This window comes from Corvus moneduloides, chromosome 5 (assembly GCF_009650955.1).
Source record: "Corvus moneduloides isolate bCorMon1 chromosome 5, bCorMon1.pri, whole genome shotgun sequence".
Classification (NCBI taxonomy): domain Eukaryota; kingdom Metazoa; phylum Chordata; class Aves; order Passeriformes; family Corvidae; genus Corvus; species Corvus moneduloides.
Genome location: NC_045480.1, coordinates 58380237 through 58406417, shown reverse-complemented (window position 1 = coordinate 58406417; position 26181 = coordinate 58380237). Strand labels below are relative to the sequence as shown.

The 26181-nt window shown below is 39.5% G+C and overlaps 1 protein-coding gene across 1 annotated transcript in view; it reads right to left on the bottom strand.

Moving 5' to 3' along the window:
- HHIP (hedgehog interacting protein) overlaps positions 1–25538 on the bottom strand; it is a 75456-nt gene extending 49918 nt beyond the window's left edge. The window contains exons 1-4 of the mRNA XM_032109191.1: positions 25248–25538; positions 18164–18359; positions 10913–11069; positions 9895–10096 (exon numbers count right to left, since the gene is read on the bottom strand). Of these exons, the coding sequence (XP_031965082.1) occupies positions 9895–10096; positions 10913–11069; positions 18164–18359; positions 25248–25514 (822 nt within the window). The 5' untranslated portion in view covers positions 25515–25538. The remainder of the gene's footprint in view (positions 1–9894; positions 10097–10912; positions 11070–18163; positions 18360–25247) is intronic.
- Between the last annotated feature and the right edge of the window lie 643 nt (positions 25539–26181).

The following is a 26181-nucleotide window of genomic DNA, read 5'->3' as shown; positions in this document are numbered from 1 at the left end:
AATCTGAGAGAATATTACTTCATTGAGATTTATGGAATAATTTCTTTAAAAATTCCAGCAATATGAGAATGTAGGCAGACACTGACAATGAAGAGAAATGTCAGCTACTAAGTGGTTTCATCTTCGGGAGCTTTTTATTTTTCTGGTAATGAGAAAAATTAGTTCTGACTGCTTTTTAAAGCTAAAATTATATATAAACCATTAATTAGGGGCAGATCATTTGTCCAACTTTTACTGCAGAGGGGATAAAATGGGTGGAAAACATGATAATATACCAGTGCTCCATTGGAGGAAGTGTTCCTCCCTCAATCCAACTTGCTGATCCTGTCTAAGGAATAGGACTTAAGAGCTTGTGAGAAAATGTGTGTAAGAGGATATAAAGGAAAATTGTTCTGTGGTGTCTGGGGGAAATATATATAGGAATAGCAGTTGAGCTGTATTAACTATGAACATAAATGTGTTACTCAGTTTTTCACCTCTTTCAAGACAAACACAGGACCCATTTTCCATGTGGCACAGTAGAAGGGATGTAACAAAAGGAAACCATAGCTCTGATGGACAGGAAAGCACAGAAGAAGTCCCAAGGACACAGGACTGGTTTTGAGAGCTCCAGTACGTCATGGCTTCCCTGAAGGATTCTTAGGAACTCATTACAGATTTTGGGGTGTCCAAGAGCTTAAAGGGATGATGAATCCTGGAGCCTTAGTGGACTGTTAAACCTCCTCCCCTTAAAGAAAAACATGTGGTTGAAACTGTGTTGGCTAAAAACCATGGAATTTTCTGCGTAACTTTATTCCTTCTTTGCCATTTTGTGTTGGCTATCATGATCTGCCTGTTACATTTCAGTAAACGCAACAATTTCCTTTTAATTAGATAATTGGCATGTTATTCATTGGTTTTGATCACTTCTAAATTCAGCTTTTGGTTTTAACAAATGTAGTTTCAGAAGATGATGGATTTTTACATTTTTTAAACCGCTAAATGTTCAAAAAGGATTTGTACACATAACAAAATTAAAGTAGGGATTATCTAGCACTGTGTGTGGGATACAGCTATAATCTATACAGTGCATGGAAAAGAAACTGGCATTCTCAATTGCACTGCACACATCTCAGTAATAACAGGGTATGAGGCATACAATTTCATGGAACACCCACAATGAAAATTATTCTTTCCAAACAGAGAATTGTTTTGGAATAAGTTAGGTTAATTGGCACCATGGGATTCCTCTCAAGGAAACACAGAACATTAAAATCTACACATGTGCATGTAAAATGATAAAGTATTATCTTCTTTCCCCTCTCAGCTCCTCAAATCTGAGCCACGCTACCCAAAATCAACAGAAACGATTATGTTTTGTTGATTCAAATTTCCTTAGAATAAACTGGCAATTCTTCATCTGGTCAGCTTACAACCTGAGAGCCACTGCAGTGTTCCACAATTGCTAGCTCGAGTATGGTTATCTAGTGCAGTCTCTCACACAAAAATAGAGGTCTCTAGAGCTTTTTGGCACATGCTTTTCAGAATGGTAAGAAACTTCATTTTCAACAGAGCTATATGGTGCTAAGATACCGCCTCTTTCAAAGGCCTGTTGTGCCCCTATTAGGATTAGAACCAAAATCTGCAAACAGTTAATGAGAAATCCAGGCACATTTCACTGTCATTATATAGGCTTTGGTTAAAACACAGTATTTTACAGTTTCTGAATGCAGTTGAAGTATATTAAGTCCTCACAACAGTATTATCACCCTCTAAAAAATTACAAAGAACTTATCACTGATAAAGGAAAAAAATCTTCCTTCTCATGAAGAAGGCTGAATTCTCATGCAGACTGTTCTGCTGTGTGCATTGTGTCTGTTTTGTTTCTTTTTAAGGTCTCTATAACCAGGGATATTCTATGTGGTTTATCTTTAAAATGTCCTGATTTTTTCACATTTGGCCATTTGCACACCTTAACTATTATTTCTGAGTTTCTCCTCCAATTATGTTAAGACATTTATAAGCAATTAACTCTGGTGCCTAGTGGGCAGGTCCCAGGTGAGGTGTGGCCTCAAAAATGATGTGCCACAGGTCTGACTGCTGCTCTTCTGACTTTTTGGATGAGTGAGAAACCCCCATGTCCTGTGACCTGACATCACTTCACCTGCAAGTCCTGTGCTGAAAAATAGTCTTCATCACTTCCCTCTGCAGTCTCCAGGGGAAATCCGAGCTCTGTATTGGTTGCCTTGTCATTTTTGCAACAACACAGGCAATGTAGCATTTCAGTTTCTCAACAAAGACATCCTAGAATCTCCCTTTTCATACACTGAATGAGGAGTCCCAGGACACCCAAGAGTACCTCAAAAAGGTATCACTGTTATACACCAATGAGTTTATTCACCTTGCCCCCCTGCCTGGGCCTATGCACATATCTTACATGGATTTACCATTTGATTAGTCATAGAAATACAGGGGAAAGACAGCAAATAGAGTTTGCACTCAGCACTGGTAGAATTAATTGTAGAATGAAATTAAAATGAAATCCTGCTCTGTCCATCATAGGATATATGTCATACTTATGTTCTGTACCTCAACATCGTTGTTTTAGAGGACTATCCCTATTCTTCATATAGAGATGAGAGCCTGGTCTGGTAGAACAATGAGGATTTACTTTCCAGAGTTTTCATGGAGTTTGTTTCTGAATAACTGGAGAATTGCAGGCCCATTGGGTTGAAGAAGGAAGAAATTTAAATAGGATCTCTCAATTGTCCTTCCAGTCCTAAAGCCTGGAGAGAAATACAACCTTCCACTGCTCCCCTTTCTCTCCATGCATCAAAAGAATCCCTTTTGGGACTAATTGGTCACAAATTTAGTAGCTACTGTAAGTTTGGCTTTCTAGAGAGCAGAGAGCAAATAACCTTTGTAGAGAGTACAAGCTAGTGCTTAGTGGAAGAAAGCACAGCTTGCTGTGATGTCAGGGCAAAAAGTTCAAGAAAGGTTCATTGATTTCACCCTCATCCAAGTGTTCAGAGGAAAATAAATTGAAATTGCTGGACTTGAATGGAAGGAGTAGCATGAATTATGTGAATTGTGGGTGTGCTGTCAGTAATATAAATCCTGTGGATATCAATGGACAGTGTAGGTGTTAACTTAGATCTGTCTGTGCATCAGCATGATGCAAAACCAAATGTACACATCCAGTCAAGACGAATATGTGAGAAGTTCTATCGGTGACAGAACTGAGCAATTCAGCAAATAACACAAACAATCTGATTCTATTCTCACACTAAGTTTTAAATAGATTTTATCCCTGCTTTATTGTAGTTTTCTGTAGTCACTCCTTACTGCGAAGACAGCACAACCTATTGTAAGCTTATTGGAGCAGGCTTTTCCAGTGCTGGAGGTAGTGGCAATTTTTTAAAAGTTTTTTATTTGATTATATATTGAATGACCTGAGTAATACATATTCATGTGATTAAATGTTACAGAATCATGGAATCATTAGCTTTGGCAAAGACCTCTGTGATCATTAAATGCAACCATTAACCCAGCACCACCATGTTCACCACTAAACCACGTCCCCAAGTGCCACATCCACCTGCCTTTTGAACACTTCCAGGGGTGGTGATTCCACCACTTCCCTGGGCAGTTGTAGCGGGTTGGGTTTGTTAATCGGGCAGAAACACCAATTTAGTATAGTGGTTTGGTCCACAATACTCATTACTATTCCAATATCTTGACACAAACATGAAGGCACAGTAGATGTTTCACTACTAATGCATTCCAGCAAAAAAGATGCCTGTGGTGACCAGATGCTCATTTGATCCTGAGAAACTTTGGAATAATTGGCTCATAGCAGCACAGTTAACATATTTAATACCTGAAAGTCTACTCCCATAGTCTTATACTGAATGATGAATTACTGTGTTCCACAGCACTCTTCATGGTATCACAGAAAATTCCTACCTGAATCACTGGATCACTCATTAATAAGATTCTGCAGGACTGAAAGCACTTGTGCTCTGATACAAAACCTACCAAAACACAGCAAGAGATATATCTAACTTTTAACTCATCTAAAGGCTATTCCTTGGAAATTTGCTGAGCATACACTTAAAATAATTGTCAGATATTTCTATGGAGTTTTTTCCCTGCAAAGAGAACTGGCTGTTACAATATTTATAAGGAATTATATAGGAATCTAGCATTTAAAAAACTTGGGGAATTAAAAACTTACATAAAGTAGTCTTGCTAATATTAATTTGAAAGCAAAATGAACTAAAAAGGTGACTATGGCTTAATATTTAGGGGAAGTTTCTGTTTAAGTGTTTCTGACAAGGAAAACCATAGTCTTAAAGCAGAGAAGGTGACAGAGGTCGAGTTTAACTCATATGTTCTCAACCGTGATCTCTGACACTCTTTAACTGAGACTTTCTGTCCCTTTTCCCTTCCCTCCTCTGCCCTGCCCTTTCCTTCCTCAGAGACTTTGCCCTTTATCATGGTATTCCCATGAGATACATGAGAAATATTTTATTGCTAGTTAAAAAAAAAATAAATATCTGAATCTCTACACAAGTGCAAGTGGTAATTGCATAATGGCAAAATTAAGGACACCCATTTTGCAGGGGTTTCTGCTCTCAGCACTGCATGAGGCAAAGTGCAGCAGAGTGCAGCCGTTCTTGCTGGCTGCAGAATTTATGACCCTGTATCCAGCAGATACACACCAGAGCTGCACCAGAGCTTAGTCACAATCAAAAAGAAAACAAAACAGAACAAAAAAAGAAGGAATAAACTGAAAATAACTTAAGGATCAGAGATGACAAGCAACTGAACATGAAGCCCTGCTGCAATTCCGTACCTAAAGAGCTCGTTCAGTTGGTGGATTTATAAGTAGAAAATGACCTTCTAACTACAGGGACTTGATTTTACCATTGGCAGCAGTAAGACATAAACTTGGCTACTTTGTATAGTTCTAAGGTCCTTAGTTTTAAAAGGATTTGGGGAAGTTGAATGATTATAGGGAAGGACCACAAAAATGATTTAAGGACTAACAGTTGCAGCCCTAGAGCTACTTAGCGTTTCAGAAAGTATTCTGAAAGGTGATTATAGCATTTAATTCCCAAGAGAAGGGGTAAGCTCCTAATTTTTTTGTTGGTGCCAAACCGTACCTTGATGTCTTCCCTTCTGAACAATATATTTTAGACCAATATATTTTAGACCAATACAGGTTTTTGGGCTCAGGAGAGAAGAAAGTAAGTGAAAATTGATGTAATAGGTTGTGCTACATTTTATGGTGACTGCTACTAACCTAAAGATTTCCAAATCTCAGAAAATAATACAATTAATAAGATAAAATACAGTCACAGGAGTATGAAAAGTTGGAGAACTGCTACAGCATTGACCCTTTTTTGGTAAGTTAGATACAATCTTGAGTACAAGGTGACTGGACTAATCTTGTAATAAGAGCATATTCAGCATTGTTGCATCTCAAGAAATCATTAAATCCAAGTATTTAGAACATTTTGACACTTTTTTTTCCCCTGCTGACTGCATTATGGGATAAAATCAGACTAGCATGATACTTTTGGACCCTTTAATTATTTTGCCTAAATTTTGAGAAATATCTATTTGAGAATAGATTCAGACACATCAGTTCTAGATAAGTAATTAAGGTCTCCTTAAATGCTACTTAAATCAATAGCTTCTCATTTCAACTTTCTGCCTCTTCTCTACTTGGCAATAGTTTAAAACAGAAAGAAAGTAACAGTAGTGAAATTCAGTCTGAGAGAAAAAAGGGTTTTAATATTTTCATTAAAAAATGGTCTTTGCTACATAACTTTGAAGGAAGTACTGTAAAATGTTGCTCTGCAACTAACAGCTGCACAAAATAATGGAGCAGTAAATCACCAAAACGGGGAAGCAGACTTTTCGTTTGGGTGGGTTTGGGGTTTTTTTTGGTAAAAGATTCTTTCTTCTGAATATACTCAGGATAGTTTGCAATATTAATGGGAATGCTAATATATTAGGAGATGGAATCAGTATTTTCTCCACTACACTGGGCTAGATATCCCTAAATATCCCTAAATATCACTAAAAGAGCCCAGGTGCATGGCCTAGATTTGAGTTACAGGTGCATGTCTCACTCGTCCTTGCTCAGCTCTGAGGCAAGACCGAGGTACACGGCTTCTTCTTGTCACCACATTCCTGACATAGGGAAGGAGGTAATGGGAGGGGGCTGGCCAAATGCCCAGTCCATGCACACATACTACTACAATTCTTATGTAGCCAGTGTGACATAAAATGCATTGGGGAAGGCCACAGATGTTGAATTAGCAATTCTTGATTAATATCCATTCACGGCTTCCAACAACTAAGTTAAAAAATAGAAGATCAGGAAGGCATTCCTGCTAACTGTGCTGTCAAAGAGATTTAGAAATTGGGAGATGTGCAAAGAAAAATTGGTTCTTAAGCTTTTTTTTTTTTTTAATCTTCAGGAATCCTGCCTCTAATTTTCTCTTGAGTAGGGCCACCAAGAAGCACAAGTCACCATCATCCATTCATGGAATCTATCTCTGTTGTGAAACACTTCTCCACACTTTGCTAATTCCTTCTGAGATACTGGCAGCAGATAAAACTATTGCTGCTTCTTTTTCATTTGAACTCCTTAAAATTAAATCATGTAATTGTCAGTAATTTTACTGTAGCAGCAGTTTTCAAGCAGAGAACCTCAGTGACTTCAATGAACATTAAAAGCCAATGGACCAATAAAACTTAGGCAAACAGTTGTACCCTTCTTCTTACTTACTTTCTGTTTATATCCACAAACCTTCCCAGGAGTGATGGACAAGAAGCAAGTCCAGACAATCTACTGATGTGCTTAGGGCAGCAGGGCCCATGAAGAAGCCCTGCAAACTTGCTCACAGTCAATGTTAGGGGCTCCAAATGAATTTCATCAACACAGGGACCAGTTGATCCATTAGAGAAACAAAAAGGCATCTTTTTTAGGAGGGAAACATGACTTATACAATGCAGTGACCTCTCTTCCTCTGTTTTTGTATATTATTTTCCCCTTATCTGACTGCCAGTGCTGTGATAAGTGAAATATGTTAGTGAGATCAGAACTAACCTCCAGGATTATTTTTATGAAAAACATACATCACTTCAGTTTCTTGGTTATATCAGCCTCAAGATAGTTTTAAGTCCTTTGGAACAGATCTGCTACTTTGTGACAATATAATGATTTTATCACTGCTAAATTTCCTCTTGACATTAGAAAAAAAAGACAAAATTAACCACCACTATTTTATTCCATCTATCGGCATTAAAAATATCTTAGTGGGATAGCTGTCCGAAATTCTTTTGAGGCATCAATTTAAATTACCTTTGCTTCAATCACAGTTGCATTACTATTATTAGCATGGTCATTATCATTATTCTAATTATTTACTGGGTACAACATATGTCTCTAAAAGTTTGAAAAAGTATTTTTGCTGTTTTTACTGTCACTAGAACTAAACATTTGTATTCAGGTACAGAAAGAAAATAGCAGAAACTGCTTTTTTCAGGCACTTGAGTATAAGAGAGAAAATATTTACACTTCTTTTTAGGGAAAAAATACTGTTTGTTTTTTCTTGCTATCACTGCTCCAAGGCTGGAAAAGAGGTGAGCAGTTTTTGTTTTCTTCAAAGTGTGTACATCCAGATTCTGTTTCCTGACACATGTTTCCTGAGTGAGCACAGAGGACACATTCCATGATGTTTGCACTGTGCAAGTGGATGCAATGTTTTAGACCGATGTTTGTTGAGGTTTTTTTAATTGCCGACTGTTCTGCACTGCCTGCTGGAAAATCATCTATCCACAGAGTATTCTCCATTACTGATTTCTAGTATTGAAGTGTGTAACAGGTAAGTAAAACCAAATACTCTATCAAGTAGTGACAATGCTACCATTGCCACAGTGATCTCCCATTGTTGTAGGTAAGGGACCATGGACAGTGATCACGGGAATCAGACCACAGAGGATACACATAAAGATGTTTAAGAACCTTTGTTTTAAAACTACCATTTTGGTTACATGGGGTTTGGGTTTTTTGATTTATTTATTATTTTATGTAATGTACTTATTCCAGAAATTCTTTACTCTTTCTGTTTAAGAGCTGGAGTCTTGCTCCTAGGCACATTCCCTTTCTCCTTACCTGCAAAGTACATAAAGCCTCTGTTCTTGCCAGCCTGCATTAAACATTGCAATACAATTATCCCCAGTCACTGGACTGTTATCTCAGGGAATTGAATTAGACTTTCCAGATTAGAAACATCAAATTATTTACACAAAATGTTATAGTTGAAACAGATCCAGTGTAGAGCATTATATGATGGTTAGAACAGTAAAGATTAAAAAGATCAGGTCACTGATTTAAAACAGAACTAAAAGTTAAATCTGGTCCTGAGGGTACCTGTTGAGAGTTGTATCAAGCAGGTTAGTGCCTGTTCAGAAGCATGGAAAATCAGTTTTCCATTTAGCCTTGCGTCTAAGTTGCAGCTGTAAAAGTTTCCTTGAGAAAGGTTTCATTGGGACCAATAACAGTTCTGTGGAAATTTCACTGTCAGTTTTTCACAAGTACAAGTGATCAGGACTTTTGGTTAAGAAATACGGAACAGCCTTAGATGGTTGTTCAATAACACCACAGGTAAGTCCCTTCTGTTTGGATATCTTGAACATAATGGTTACTTACAGGGGCAGAAATGGAAGCATTCAGCAAAACACAGAATAATAGAAACTGGTTTTTCTCCTGAAAAAGGTGCAATTATGTTTCATTGCTCTCTTTTTCAACACACACTAAAAACTCTGAGATTTGATCTCAGAAAAGTCTATCTTAACTGGCCTCTTGCTCTTATAGCTGAAACAAAATTATCAGTTAACGTGTGCTATGCATTTTAAATCGATTTAGTTCATCCCAATTATTATTTAGGATCACTCTGTCAAGTGTTGACAATATAACTTTCATCCGTGAAGGCTTTTTCATACATAGTCCTGACTGTTCTAGGCATAACCTGATTACAGTTTAAAACTTCTTTATATATCTGGATTTTACTTACATTAGCACCCTGAATTGTGACAAGAAATCAACATGGAACAACACTTGACAACATTCCCAAATTAAAATATGCCCCAGCAGACTTAAGAGTTTTCCCTTGGTACTTACCCCATAACTAGATGTAATTTCTCACCTCCACCTTCCAACATATTCCCATCAATGCCCATTCACCACTCATTCCCCCGACCATGAAAGTGTTCCCAGTAAACAGGATGGAAGCTGTAGCACCAGCCCTCCCTTGTGTCTGAATTTAGAGGGTCAGTCACTTTTATGTACCCCTCCAATACATGCAGTTTTAAAGCAGCCTCCCATCCAGGGCAGCTTGTGCTACATTTGGGGTCGAGTCAAGAGGGAATGAGCACCCCTACTCCTCTCCAGGGCATCCCTGAGCATTCCCAGGCCTCTCTTCTTGTCCAGCTCCCTGGGTATCACTGAGCACCCGGAGGGCAGGGGGGCCCTATGCCAAACTTGCTCCCATTGGCACCACAGCAAAACTCATCTGAATTCAATGGGATGGAAATGAGCCCAAAGGATGAAAATACAAAGATAATGCTGTGGAATGCTGGTGTTGAATAGTTTCATTTGAATTTAAAGTGAGGAAAAAATTAAGGGAAAGGACAAAGTTTGGCAAGAGTTACAAGATGCTGTGTTTTCCCTCCCCACTACATGTTTTCACTTCTTTGCCAGAAAGAGCTGTGGTGTCTGTTGTCATTACTCATTTTTGTTATTTAAATTAAAATAATATCTAAAAAAATACTCTTCCCATTTTCCCCATATTCATGCTAAAATATAAAAAGGTAGCGATAAGTATAAAATCTAACCTTTATTCCACTTTGAACAAGCTTGTGTATATCCAAAAAAGGTTCCTTGAGTATGTCTCCTTCGGGAGTGAAAATCTTCACATATCCTTCTTTCTCAAGAATAAAGAGGCGATGGGATCCATCCCCACAATGTACTGCTCCAACAGGCTGCCTTAGTCCACTCACCACCTCCTGAATACAGAAGCAGTTGTGCTTGTGTTTTCTAAAGAAATTTAAAGAAATAGTGAGACTTTTCTGCTTTCTCGTAACCATGACACAACATGTTCCTAAAAGATAAAATTATCGCTCTGCAATGATATTAAAAACAGGCTTATATTTAAAAAAAATTTATTTATTAATGTATGTAAATTATTTCCTTGAATGTATGCAAGCACATAATATAGAAAATCAGTTGGAGCTTCACTTGAGCAAAATTTGGTCTGTATACAAGAAAGAGAACATTAACTAAATTTAGATCCAAAATACAATGGGACGGCAAAAATTTGGTGAAAGAAGAGAATAATTTAGAAATACAGAATTTCTACTATAAAATAAACACAGTAAATTTCATCACTTTGATAAAATTTGGCTTCTAAAATCCATTTTAAAATAATGACTTACGATGGAATCATCTAATTTAATTATTTTCACCAAAAAATACATAAATGAAATAAATTGAAGATCACAACATAAATATTTTACTAATAAACTTATTGTAGTTGTTTAGTAATACTAAATTCAGGTACAAATTACTTCCCAGAACTATGTATAATCCACGGGCTGGACGATAACCAAGATCCACAGGGTGGATCAGAGCAGGATTCTAACACCTTTTCAGCAAGGCAAATACCAAATGGTACTGAAATCCTGAAGCTCATGTAACTTTCTCTTTTGACGTACACTAGCAGCAGCAAAAGAAAGTCACATCTGGAAAACACAGCTGCTCAGCATAAGCACACACTGAGCTGTTTCACTGGGAAAACCACAGGCTTTCCTAGAGGTTTTTTTTTCAGATTAAACAGCATTTATCTTTATGAACCTGCTGATCTCTTCCTCTTTGTCATATTCTTCCATGTGGTCCAGGGAGTTAGAAGCTGGCCCTCGCACTTGTTTCCTTGGAAAATCTGGAAAGCACACACCACCATCTTTTCTTGCATAGTAATAGCAAAACTCATCAGCAGTAGTTTGGAGGAAACCTTAAAAATGCAAAAGAGCATACAAATATTTAGTGTGTTGTCATGTCTGCAGTTTTGTGTCACCAAACTCATCTTTAAATAGATTATAGTGGAAAAAGAGGTCATTTTAAACAAAGGACTGTCTGCAAAAAAAAAAAAGCCTGCTCTGAGTAAACACAAATGTATAAACACAAACTGAGTATTGCCTTTTACAGTTTATTCATCAGTATTTGTATTAAACCTCATTTTCACTGTGCTTAAGTTTCATTCAAAATGACACAACAGTTCCCTCACTAAAAAATTAAGAGGCAAAGTTCAGAGTTGAGGCTGTGACACACTTCTGCCTAATTTTGACCCTATCAATCAAGTGTAGTATCAGCCGTAAAATAGCTTGAGCAGCTTCTGGTTTTGCTTCAAGTGATTAGTTCTAGTCAAAATCTCAGTAAAGACTTTGGTAAAAGTGCAGAAAATGCAGTAAAAATTTTGTGGAATGCTGCCAGCAAAGGACATTGGTTGGAGAGGTAAAAAGTGGGAAGTACTGCTGAAAACTGCACCGTGTTGACATCCAGTTGGCCTCCGGTTGACTTGGTTGACTCCCAGCATTAAAGTAGCTGAGCAGTGTCCCATGGCTCCTCAGCCCCATCCTCTGAAAAGGGGGATATGTCTCCTGCTGCTTTGGAGGAAAGGTGGTGCTTAGGTTTTAGGTTAAAATGGGAAGGAGTTCAAAGACCCAGAGAAACACAAAGTTGATAAAATGAGAGCCTTTGAGGAAAAACCCTGCCACTATCGCTATTACTTTCTTGTATTATGTTTAAGGACATTGAAAAAATATCTATTTCTGTTCACAAACCTATTTCTAGTCATTTCTATCCAGGTTTTAATCAGGAGTATTAAATCTAAGAAGACAGATTCTGGCTAGTTATACATGTACTATTTTACCAGAACATTGTTAAGATAATGTCTTAAGTTACCTTCATTCCTTTTTGCATTACTGGCAACTGTTTTAGGATGTACTATGGTCCAGGACATAACTCATAGGATACACGGAATTAGCACTCAATTGGAATTAGAGGGCTAATTTATGCATGGCTTTACCACTTGTGAATAATGCAGTAATGCCTAGATCTTGGCAATAAAACCTCTGGCTTACAATGTACAATAAGAACTGATCAGGGACAGCTGTGTTTCATTGGAGAATGCCAATTTCTTACAAGCAAAGCTTTTTCAGAAACATTATCAGTTTTGACAAAATTTTACTTAACATGATGATTCTGGTCCAAGCTCAAACTTCTGGTCTAAATGAAAAAGACAGAACCAGACAGCAAACCTTGTATCACTACACTCCAATGTCTTGTAATTAGGGTGTTTCATTAGGAAGAGGAATATTCAGGTCAATGCCCCTCATCTGTCAGGCAAGAGTTTGACCCTAAGTCTCCCATTTCCCAAGTAAATGTCCTAACAACGACTTTATTAGCTATCCTGGGGTGGTCTCTCTGTGGCTTTCTTCATGGAAAATTTCGAAAGAGTTCAATTTCTTCCTTATGTGGAATAGGAAAATTTTTTTAGATCCCAGAATTTTTGTGGAGTGAAAAGCCTTTCCCACCCAACTATACTTCTTTTCATATACATCTTCCTTTAAAAATATTGGAAAAATGACACGACAAAGCCTGCCTTTGATTTCCATAAAATAATATCTGGAAACACATGGTAGAGTGTTGTGCTGTAAAAGTTTAATTACCGTGATTTGGAGCTTCAGTAAATTTCATCTCTGAGGAGCTGCTTTTAATTTATAGTAGTTATTTGGAAAAAATGGGAGATGTAATTTCAAGTGGAACAACTGAAGAGGAACTCTGATATAATCACAGAGTAGTATTCCAAGGCTTGTAGATATAATGCCAAAATCAAAGGTAATCTAAAATCTTGCTGTTGAATTATTTGACTTAAGAATACAGGGGTTTGTCTTTAATAATTTATTTTTCTAGGCACAGTGGGTCATTAAAAAAAATGCAATAGCAAATTAGAGGTGTACGATTACTGAGAATGTCTAGAATTTTCCAAGTATACCATTTACCATTTACTAAAGATAAACTTCTCTTGTCTTGAGTGTTATCTTTAGTCAGGACAACCCAGATCATGTTGTGATCACATTGTTCACTCGGTACATGTCCATTTCAAATAACAATCAGATGCAAACTCACTTGACCAGTGCAATGCCTTTTCTCGTATGTAAGACTAATCTCCTTACCTCATGAGATATTTTATCATGCACTAAAGTGCATGGTGCACTGCAGTTGCCTTTTGCTGTTTAGCAAAGCCATCAGCAGGTTTCAAGAAAGGATAAGGCTTATGGACTATTTTCATTAGAAATGCTTGTAAAAAAGTGGAGTTAGAATTAAACTATGAAAAATGCTGCATTACTGGAAGGAATGTAACCTCTGTAAATACAGTTTCACCTGTGCATTAAGGGTGGAATTTTGCTATTTTTTCTATAAAAACCATAGTAATTTAGAAAAAAACAATCTCCATGTGTTATATATGCTCCATTTAACATATTAACAGCTTCACTGAGGACATTTAGAGGAACATTTGCCTCTGCTCTCCTATCTGCTTGTAGCCATTTATTGTCTTCTTTCTTATGCTTAGACTGTAAGGTCTTTAGTGTACAGTTTGCCATTTTGTTCGGTTTGTACAGTGTCCAGAAGAATGGTCCCTGACAAGTGCCCCTAAGCACTAGAATTGTTTGGAGAAAAGAAAAAAAAAAAGTAATAGGGACTGCAACCCTCCGTCCTGTGTGAATTTCTCTACTTACTAATTTATTTTAAAAGACTCATACATATTATTACAAATTTCCTACCAGCTGTGTACGTGTTGACAGAGCAGTGCCTCTGTTAACAAAGAAAATTGAAATCACAAAGGAAGATTAAACATCATGTTTAAGTGTCAGATTTTGCACAGGCTTGCATTTCTATGCTAAACTTTCTGTCTTGCAAACAAGAATCCAACGACAGGCTTTTCAGTTAAGGCAGCTACAGTGAAGGCTTTCTGTGTTCGCCTTTATAAAACACTGTGGGAATAAATTGCAAGATTAAAAGCCTTTTCAAAGGAAAACTGCTCCCAGCTGATCCCCACCTCCTCTCTCCACTTGTATTTGCAGTCAGTTGTTCCTCACACTGTATCTCCCTTCCTATCCTACCTTCACCAAATTCCACTTTGCTGGATTCCCTGATTACCCATTCCCTTGCCTCTTCTCTTTGACACACAGCTCCAGTGCCGTGGTAGCACGTGTCTCAGTCTTTGCACCAAGTTCCTACTCACTCCCTCCCGTTTGCACTGCACACAGGAGTAGACCTATACTGCCTCTGAGGGCATCTGGAAGTCAGGCTCACCTGCTTTATTTCTGCTGTGACAGAATACAGTTCAATATTGTGTCAAAGAAGTCTTTACCTGTTTTGGGGTTTTTTTTCTGATTTGCACCTAGATGTGAATTTGTTCACAAAACCCCTCCCATTCTCTTCTCTTCTCAACTGCCAGTGAAAACCAAATCAAAGACGTGATTTCAGACTGATTGTTTCAAAATGTACTGAGTCCACTGGTAGCTCACATAATTTCCAACTGGTTTGCAAGTGACTGGTGACCTTTTTCTCCTGCTCAGACACTGCAGGTTCCTGCACACAGGCAGGGCAAGGGTTAATCCCCTTCATGCTCTTGTTACCAGTAGCAAATTTACCAGCAGCAAATTTACCAGCCACTGTTTTTCTGCAGGTTGACCAAATTGACTGTGACTATTAATCAGCCATGTTAGAACTTCTGTAAGTGCTCTGTGAATTGTAGAATTTCTTAGAATTACAGTGTTTTGGGCTAGAATTCCAACATTTTGGAACACCCTGTTTGGTGCTTGAAAAGTCCTATCAAGCATCTGTTCTGGTAATGCCTGGATTCAGATCTGGGCCTGGATCTGAATTCACCCACAATCATCTGGAATCCATTTCTTCAAATGAAGATAATGGAGGCCAGATAGTTCAAAATCTCTCCCATGTCCTTGGATGGCACCGTGACTGTGGCACAGGTTTGTTCCTTAAAATATGCCACTTCCAATGGCATGGATCAAGTTTCTGCTTATGTCTAAAGGCAAAATCAGCTGTGCTTTTCTTTACTAGCTATATTAGTAATAAATGTTGACGGTCTTCCCTTATGACCTTGGAAAACTTAAAATTCATATTGATTGAAGACACTTCATTAAATCACTTAACTTGAGTGTCCTTATCAATAATCACTTAAACTGAGGCTTGCAGTAAAGATCAGATGAGAAATAATCAGAACAGTTATCTGGAATGAAGGAGGGAAGCTCTAATCTCATGCTCTTTGTGAAACATTACACCCTCCTGCATATCCATACAATCCTAACAGCTACTGATATTATTCTGCTTGAATAAGGAATAGGGTCCACTTCTTCTCTCAATATTCCTAAAGAAATCAATGGAAATTCTGATACAGTCATAACTGGTGGGCAAACTGCTGTCTTCAAATTAGATAACCAAGGATCTGCTAGAGTTTTCATCTTTGCAGGAGACAGAACAATAAAGGAATTTTTGAAGCTAACTCATGAAAAAAACTGATGCATAATTTCTCAGCCTTCTTGGTTAATATGTACTCCTAAAATTTCAATCCCAGAAAAGATGCTTGCTATCTTAAACTGTTGATAATATTTCTCATTTGTGCAGGACTTAAGAGATAAAATTATTTTTGTAGTCAGCAATTTCCTTAAACTCTGCTGTATTGGTGTTCAAAAACAATTAGCACTCCCTAATGGAGGAAGAGTAATTATTCGACATTTTAACAAATGCACAGTGAATCATTGCCAGAGACCTTGGGTTTGGGGGCCTGTTAATTTTCAACTCTTTGTTAAATCCTCCAGACTAAGCTGAAAACACAGCTTCCACATTTTCTATTTTTTTCTTTCTTTTGCAATAAATATTATTATGGATATACACATCTCACAAGGAAAACAGAACCCCCAAATAAGTTATTTTAATTACTTATATTTCAGAATGTACAGGACTCTGAAACTATATTAAAATTCTATAGGCCATCTCCTCAAAAAGAGGGACCTGAATCTTAATTAATACCTTTGGGAAATCCTAGAATAGGTATCAACGACCATGAGTACCAGTCAACTCACCAAATTAATCCTGCTGGTAGATGTAAGCATGCAACAAGTTTTTGTTAGTACAACATACTTTCAGGACAAGTATTTAGAATGATTATTAGCATCTGATTGATGTAGGAAAAGTCTTATTTTAACTGATGCTAAAGTATGTAAGTTCTTTTCCTGCAAAGCACAGTGCTCTGCCCAGTGCTAAAGTTATGCTTTCATCTGGTTATCTTTCAAGGCAACCTGGGTGGTCACAAAAAGCACTTGACATCTTGATGCACTTCAGCAGTTTTACATATACACAAACTTTGTAGAAAAATAAATTTGTCATTCGTCACCACATATGTTGATCTGAGGAGCAAGGTTCCTGTGGCTGTAGCTCCTGTGCTGCTCGGACTTTTCTCATTCTCCCTCCCTCCACCTCCTCCTTCTTTCCCCCTTTTCCCTCTTTCACTTTTTTCAATTAAACAAATTGTTTCCTCATAAACACAGAATTTCACAAAACAACTCTGAGGGTCTCGCTCTGCAAAATATGAAAATCATTTGTGCTAGCTACAAACTCATGTCAAAAATGTCTTTGTGCTGACTTCTTATATGGGCCAAACATTTAGAATATCTAATCTGTTATCGCTGTTCAGCAGGCAGTCTTGGCAACTATGATCTATTCTGCTTTGCTTTGGGGAATGTGATAAAGAGCAAGAAACAGCTGGTTTAAGAAAGCCTTAGAAACATCTCTTAGTTTATAAAGACAATAATAATATTTTCATATTTGAATGGGTTGAGATACATGTTAAAGCACAGTAAAGGGAAAAAGTGAATTCAAAATGTTTTCTCAAATCAATAAAAGAACACTGCAAAAAAATCCCTGCACCCTTGGGATTTCAGAGAAAACAAGTACACACTGTACACATGCAATTAAGAAACCGTCCTCCAAATCCCATCCACTTAAACTATCCCCTTTACTCAAACATGTTTATATTATATTACAAAGCTGTGTTCATATGTTAAAAGTGACTATTCACAAATTCATTCTTCATCTCATTTTTAAGTCCTTTATACCAGTCTGTGTTGCTAGTTTAAAAAAAAAAAAAAAGAAATCTTAACCAATTTAATTATTTTCTCCTGTGTGGCATTGTTTATAGGAAGTGTTTGGACAGGGAAAAAAGCATAGTTTAAAAATGACAGTCTTAGACATATAAATAATTTACTATTGGGAATACCAATGATGTTATTTAACATAATAGTGTCTTAAGACAGTGTTTCGAAAAGAGCCATCTTCTGCGGTTATTTTGTTGATATAGTTACAAGTGATAGCACACATTTGGTGACTGCCTCAGACAACACAAGGCAAACTCTTCTTTTGGTTATGTCCAGCTAACTCTACTGACTACAGTGAGGAAGTGTTAGGTAAGTTAAGAATTTGGTTGTTAACAGCACACTGGAAGTGATTCAAAGATCACAGAAGTCTATCAAATAGGGTCCTTTGATTTCCATGGGCTTTAAACCCTGTGGAAAAAACATCAGTTTCTAGGGTAACAAAACCAGAAAAAACACTTTACTCATCAGCTTTTAGAGGCTACAGCAACCAGCCAGGACCTTTTATTTTTTTTGCGTTTTAAAGCAATCTATCGTTTAGAATAGCCTTTTGGATGGCCAGCTGCTTGTTTGCATGATTAGAATTAACACACTAATATTTCAGCAAAGGTAGTAGCTTCAGGTGCCTTTGACAACAATCAAACCATGCGTGTTTCATGGCGAGTTTAATAGGAGGGTGGCAAGAAAGCACTCAAAATATTTACCTCCCTACACAAGATCTGCTATGAAGACATTCTGTCTCTGCTTGGGCAAATTCCCCTGGATGTCAATGGGGATTTTTCCTGGTTAAAAGCTGGATCTATGACCGCTCAGGCAATAACAACATATCAGGACACCCTTTAGCCCCGTATTTTGTTATGAGTTTTACCTGGTATGTGACCTCTGCAGGTATAATAGAATTCTTTACAATAGTCTTTGCACAGGTAGGGAAGCGTTAGTTCTTTTTCAGGAGTTTCCCCTTTCTCAGGTGAGTGGAATAGGTTCTGAGCGTGAGGTGAGCAGTGTGCACACTTGATTTCCTCCAGTAGCTTCGCACATTCTGTGTTGTTGGTAACGGAAAGGACCTGCAAGCCACAAACCAGAGACAAGTAAATGTGTGACCTGTGTCCCCATCTTACATGCAGAAAGATTGCATGGCCTAATGCCATAAATAATACTAGTGGAACCAATACAGTTATTATCAATGCATCGCGTCTGATGACACCGTTCTGGAGGTGCAAAAGTTATTACTATGAAATGTGCAATATGCCACTGGTACAGTGAGATTTTAATTTCTCTGGTTTCTTACAAAAGATTCTTACAGAATCTTCTATAAGATTTCTTATCTGACCTTGCTTCTCAAATAAGAATAACAGTACTTAAGTTCTTTTAAGGACCCATGCCTGCCATCACATAGGCAATCTCTGAACTAGAAGGATCATTTATATAAGAAGGAGTTACAGCAGCAGGCCTTCTACCCACTTCTCTTACAAAAAATACTGAAAAACCTAACTTGTAAGGTAGTCTGCTCGAGTTTAGAGACTAGAAATTAAAATTGTACCATAAAAACACAACAGGAAAACCATGTGTAGGTATTTGTAAAATAGGTGTATCTTGAACGACACCACAGCCTGGCTGCTGAAATGACTGCTGTGGAATTCAGCAGGTGCCATGGATTTTTCATGTTTTAAATGCTGCTCTGCTCTTTGCTCTCTCTAAAGCACACTATTTGGAGGTGGGAAACCCTGTATGTTTTCAGACATATCTTTCTATTATAAGTGAAAAAGTAGAATTTGTAACATCTTGTTTGTGTCAATATGGAAACTGTAACTTTGTCCTTAAAAAAAAGCATATATTATGTATGCATAGCACTTAAAGAGGCATGAAACCACAACTAATGATGTGTTTAAGTAAACACAGGAGGCTAAGGAGTGCAATGTCATCAAATCGTGAAAAATAATGGAAAACAGCGTAGTTGTCTTTATTAGCTTTTGAATGCAGTGCACTTTGTTAATCTATTGTTAACCACATGGATTGTTTTTTTGATCATTCATCCCAATGGTGGGCAGTGGGAAATGTGTTCTCTCCGTTGAGAGGGACTGAATCTGATCCAGTGCAAAAACAAAGCTCAGGTTCTTTCTGCTGTTTCTATACGCAGTTATAAACAAAGACTGTAACACACTTATGTTAAGAAATATTGATGTGGTAAATATTTGTATTCTGTAAAATTTGGAAATATTTGCAGAACACACATTTGAAAATATTGCTAGTTTTTCTGTAGTTCGTATCTGTGAGCTGATTTGCAGAAGGACTTTCCAATGTCATTCCCTTGCCACGTAACATTAGAGGGAATTATCTAAGTTACTGTTGATAAAACAAGTTATTCAGGGCAGGAGCACTCCTGATACGCTTGAGTCTGCTGTCTCACAGGTCAGCTCTCTTCTGGGATGCTGTACTTTGATAACACAGGTCTGAACGCAGCTTTTTATTTACGGGTCATAATTACATAGACCTCAAACGCTTGAGAGAAATGCACTTTCCATTGTTTAAAGCAGATACGTACTCAAAATATTACCCAATATATGGCAAACTCTATCCAGGAAAATTTTGTCTTACCATACATATATTGTCAGAAGACCATCTGAAATGCACGCTAAAGTTTAGTGTTGGAAGTTGGACCACTGATTAGAACACCCTTTGGCTTCCACCCTTATTCTGGATGTGCTGCCATTGGCTTCAAAAAGAATTCCTCCAGATTTGCCAGGAACACTAAATGCATTAAATGTTCTGTTCTTTAGACTATCTGCTGTCAAAATACCCTCAGCTTCAAATCACCTGCAGGTCAGTAATGTGATTAACATCTGCTGTATATAGTTTATTATCCCTCTTCAAACCTTTCTTGAGAATACAATTGTCTCACATATTTTGTAAAGGGTTTGTCCTTATTTGTTTGGGGTTTTTTTAAAGCTTTGAAACAGTAATCAATTGCATTTATGGCAAAAGTCCTGAATTCTCTGGGGAATTTTTTCCAGAACCACAGGCTCTTCTTCCCTGAAAAAGTTTATATTCTTTTTGCTAGGTTGCTCATTTGGGCCACAGCAGCAGAACTGTTAACCTTAGACTTCTTCCTTGAGTTTCAGATGTTCTAGATATGGTAAATCTTGAAGACAAGAACTAAAAATATAATGATTACTACTCTAAACTATAACCAAAATACATAACAACTATAACTTTGAACTTGACTGATTCTGCCTAGGATTGCAGTCCAGGTAGTAGAGAAGAGACTTGACATGCTTGCAGCAATCCATGCTGCTGAGGCAATATTCTGCATTAGCTGGACTTTCCTAAGGGATGCTGTGATTCTGATGGGAAGGGGCCTGTATAATTCAATCAGGTCATTGTTTGCCGAACAGGACAAAGTCTGAAGGATGAGCAAAAACACTATCCATAAATGCTACTTTTTAAGAACATCATGTCACTTGTCTCTTGAAGTAAGGATGAAGTGACCCATTTTGGTGTTTCCACCAAAGGACTGTGAGTACAGACCCTTCAAAGTACTTGCCTACATGCAGTAGTATCACCTGGTTTGCAGAAGTCTCAGAAGTCTTCATCAGGGAGTTCATCTCGGGCTTTCTTGTGGTAACAGTGTGATGGTGTGTTTAGAAGTACAAGTAAACACAAGGTGTTACTAGGTAAATAGTGTGTTTATTGAATTAACTCCACAGAGATGCAGATAGAAAACTGTACTTCTGCTGGAAGACTCCAGAACCCATTGTGGAGGTGGGGGGGAGGGGAAATAAATTACAGGATAGCAAAGCTAATTTACTGTTTCTTGTGGAAAACGTAATTGACGTTGCCTGGTGATACAGGCTTGCCAACATTTCAGTCCTCAAAGTTAAGACAAAAGGATCCTAATCCCCCTGAGCAGCTGCTATCCAGGAATTAACCACAGGAATTCACCCCCTCATGTCATTTCTGGAATGAATCTTGGTCATATAATAGCTAATCAGAAGATTAAGGAATGAGAGTCAATCAATTATTTGAATATCAAGTACAATGTTACTTAACTTTTAGAATGCTCAAGCAAAATAGGGTGGTAACATTTGCTCTGTGTGAGGTCTGATGTGTAACTCTATACTGGTTTGGAGATAGGACAAGTCTCTATTCTGAATTTCAGTAAATCGATAATGTATTTATCCTGGAGTATACTAAACCAGTTCTAAGCAGATTCTGAAATACTTATTTTAATGAAGCTTTTTCTGTTGGATGTCTGCTTTGAAAATGACCTTAAGGTTGACAATGGCTTTGGTCTTTTGAAGAAATGTAAACTAATTTCCTGCTTCAATTTTTAAAGTCGTATGTGAAACCGTCAAACTGCAGTGGTTTAAACTAACTGCGCTCTGGAAAATATGTAAAACTTCCAAACATTTATTGCAACATGCCTAATAATGATTATGCCTGCTGCTGACTAATTTACAACATCTGTAAGATCATCCTTTAATCTCTAGCCACATGAAAGTAAAATGGGTAGACGAAAGGTAAGATAAATCCTGGAATGCACAGGAAAGCACAGCATACTAAATTGGTTTATCAACAGAAAGAAGAGTGCAAAGAAGAAACAGAAGATGACACAATGGACAGAAATTCTTTACAATTAATACTGTCATCTGTTCTGTGTACTCTGTCACATCTAGTTGAGAAAGGCAGTAGAATTTTGATACTAACAGAAGAAAAAAACCAGTGAAATAAGTCATTGCATTAAGCCATATTTGATATACAAGCATTTATGTCTAAAAATCATGTGCTGACGAGATTGTTCAGCTGTTGAGTTGAACATATGCCTCTTCTGTATTATAGTGCTGGATTATGTCATTAAAGAGTTCAGTTTCAATTTTAGGGTAATATTTAAATAGATCATTGTACTAAGGCAGCTGTTAAAGGGACCCCAAGATGAGTTATTTGTTTAGTTGGATGTGTTCAACAATAGCCTTTGTTCATGAAAGAGCCAGAGCAAACAAATGATTGTAAAAGGGCACACTTGAAAACAATTACTTTTCACCCATTCCTTGACAGCCTTGGCTGTGAAACCATCCAAGGTAGAGAGGACTTCTTTGCCTGTCAGTAGCCCTTCATAAACAAGGGGATATTCCCAGAAAAGTAAAAGAGGTAAATGTCAACAACAGGACGCAAATATTTTACTTGTGCCAGCGCAATATTGTATCTGCTCTTTAGGTAGCTCCATTACTGTTCCCAAAACTGCAGGTGGTGTTTTCATTTATAAGCACAGTTCAATGATTTGGTCAAAAATTCTCATAGACCCAGCATCTTAACCAAGAAGCTCTTATTAGTATGTCTATTGAGCATGCTCAATTTTTTTTTTTTTTTTTAAAGATGGCAGCTCTCAGATTTCTGTTAATGGCATGGCCACTCCATCGTGTAGGTATGTGACAGAGTTTGAAAAAGCTGGTTTTGGAACTGTAGTAGAACACAGTTTAAAAAAATGTGCTTTTAGAAAAGTTACATTCAAATGTATATTGTAATACTTTGCCATGTCTTTTACAGAATGACCACCTCATTCTGTCAAGTATAAACGACATATATTTTGACATTTTTTTTAAACATATATGTTTGTTAGCTATGATTAAGCGGATTTGTGAGTTTCATAAAAATTAATATTTGGTGAAAAAAAGTCTGATTTTACAACCCTGTATAATAACATACCTTAAAAAAGGTAATTTATATTTTAAAGAAAATACAAAACAGGTTCAACAGCTCAGAAATAGGTACTGTGGCATATATGGTCACTTCCTCACATTTACATCAGGTTTTTAGTACTGTCAGTAAGAAACAAAAACATTGAAAAGGAATTAAAAGATTTTTTTTTTAAGTAATAGTAAGAAGAGAATAAACACTTCAACTGCCTGGGGATGGAAAATTAACCAAAATTGAACTTCCAGTTTATTGCATTCAACCAATTACCACAAGGGTCTCCAAGCACTGAATAATCTCAGTAGCATATATGCCACCGAGACATTGCAAACAGGGTGAATTAAGGACATATTTTCCAGTCCTTATTATTTTTTTCCTTTTTTTTCCCTTCTTTTTTCTCCAGCTAGATCTTTCAGGTTATCTGTGTGTGGTTATAGTTTAATTCAATTATCACACAGGAGCTTAATGACACTGTCTCTAGACAACATGAAGAAATATATCTGCCTTGAATCTCAAACTGCTGCTGCATATGGTATGAATAAAAAGAGATCTGCAGCTGAAAACCTGCAGTAAGACAGTTCTCACTCATCTGGGAATAGAGGGGGTAGGACAAATGCTCCCTCAAAAGGCATGAACATTTGGACAGAGCTGGGGACTGAAGGAGAATGATGTTCTCCAGTTTCACCCATTAGTGAACCAACTAACAAACACAATGGTGTTGTTGTTATTCTTTTGCCATAAGCAACAGGACTCTGTGTGTGGGCAGCAGTTTAGTGGGGAGGAGGATAAGTCGACCCCTTTTTGTCCTATTGATTTTTTCCTATTTGCATGACTTGAGCAAATTAAATGATGCAATATGGCTTTTTGTTACAAAACAAAGTGAGAGATACCACCCAGACACATATGTTGATTCGTAGAAGCTGTTTACATGAGAATGGAGTGAAATCTACCGTGAACTGAGCATAAAAATTCGATTCAGGCTGGGTATTTTTTTTTTATTATGCTTGGGCCAGCAAGACTGAAACACAAGTTTTCCAAGAGTCTCTCAGACCTTGACAACTAGAGAGTTGTAACTGAGGAATTCTTAATTAAACCTAAACGAGGATTAAATGTAAAAAAACAAACAAACAAACAAAAAACCCAATAACAACAACAACAACAAAAAAACCAATAAAGAAAAGGAAAAGTAATAATAATTTTTTTAAAAAGACACCTGATTGTTTATTTCATGTGCAGCGATTCTTAAAGACATTATTCAGCAACTTCCCTCCTTGTGCTTACCCCCGGATGCAGCACTGGCCAGCAGAGCACAGCTTATCAAACACGGTCCTGCCTGGTTAGGTACCCATGCGTTTGAAAGTCTAAGCAACAGGCTGATAAGCAGAATTTAACTCGCTAAAGGATGCCGAGAACTTGACAATTTTAAGAAATCACTGATCAGAGGAGGTGCTTCCCTTCACATGACCGCAGCTTGAAATTGGGCAGAGAGGCTGCCAGGTAATGTGAAAAGGCAGAGTATCTCACGGCACCTGGTGAGACACCGGCCCTGGGCGAGAGCCGGGAGACCGGGGTCCCACAGCGGACACTTCGGGGGGTCTTTCGGCGCTGATACACGGAACCGTGAGTAGCACACGGGCCCCGAGGCGGCCGGAGATCACGGAATGTTGGTACACCGGCATCAGTCACTACCCAAACCTCCTCCCGAAGTACGCGTGTGGAGCAATGTGGACACGATTTTTCATCCCAGGAAAAACCCAACCCGGATGGCACCGCCGGGCGAGCGCACAGCCCCTCCGCTGCCGCTGCCCGGAGCCCGCCCGGCTCCTCCGCCCTTCCCCGCAGCCGCGCCCGGGCAGCAGCGGTACCTGCGGGCGGCCCGGCCTCGCTGCACCGGGAGGGGACCGGCGCCGGGGCCGCCGCCAGAAACTCGGGCGCTGTGGACAAAAAGTAACTCGGAGGCAGAGCCTGCGGTAGAGCCGGCACAGCGCTCCCCCCGCGGGGCGCCCGCGTCCCCTCCGGGCGCGGACCTGCGCCGGCTCCCCGCGCCTCCCGAGGCAGCGCCAGACCCGCACCAGGATCGCGCTCCCGCCGCGCCCTCGCCCCCCGGGCAGGAGCCGCCGCCCCCCGCCGCGGCATCGCCCCCACCCGCGTGGGAACGCGGCAGGTTCGCGGCCGGTGCGCTGCTCGGCGCAAAAATAAAAAAAAAAAACCCACACCACCAAAAACCTCCCCCAAATCCCGGCGCAGCCCCAGGTGGTGCCTACCTTGGCCTCGGCGTGCGGCAGCCCCTGCACCTCGGAGCGGGAGCAGCAGGACAGGCGGGGGTAGAGGCCGCGGCACATCGCCTCCCCGCCGCCCGGGGCCTCCGGGGACAGCACCCGCCGGTCCCGCTTCTTCAGCCGCCGCGGCGGGGTCCCGTTGAGGCACCTTCTCCTCCGGGCGCCGCTCTCCCCAAACTTGGCATCCCCCTCGAAGAAGCACAGAACCACGGCCACCAGCAGCAGCTTAAACGGCAGCATCTTGAGCATCATGCCTGAGGGAGCGTGTGAATGCACCCAAATCGGGGGTGGGGGGGTGGGTGGGGGGAGAAGGAAGGAGGGGAATCCCACTGACTTTTCTTTGCACTTCAGATCAGGAAACCACCTCCCTCCCCCAAAAGGGGAAAGTCTGGAGGAGAATAATAACAGTAGCGGTTAAAGAGCCGACGGAGGAACAGCACTTCGGCCACCCCCGCTTCTTCCAGAAAGACGGACGCGAAGAGGCAGGAACGGGGGCACCGAGCCCCCGAGCCCCGGCGGGAGGATGCTCGAAGCCGGCGAAGTTGTGCGAGCGGCACAGGTTTTAGCAGCTGCCGCTGCCGCGCCGAGGCGCCGAGGCTCGGGGCGGGCCGGGCAGCGGGCGTCGGCAGCAGCCCTTCACTTGTCGTCCCATAGGAAGGGTGTCCCCGCGGCGGGACTGCGGCCGCGGCCGGGCCGGGCAATGCCCCCTCCGCTGCTGCTGCCGGCGGCGGCTGCGGCTCGCCCGGGCTCTCATGTTTCGCTCCCTCTTTTCTTCTTCTTTTTAAGCGGCGCGCGGGGAGGTGCTGCCACCGCGCGCCCTGCACGTCACCCGGCGGCATCCACCGGCCGCGCGTGCCGCCCGCGGGGGCCCGCCGGGAAGCGGGAGCGGCGCGGGGGCCGCGCCCGGCGGGAGGGAGCG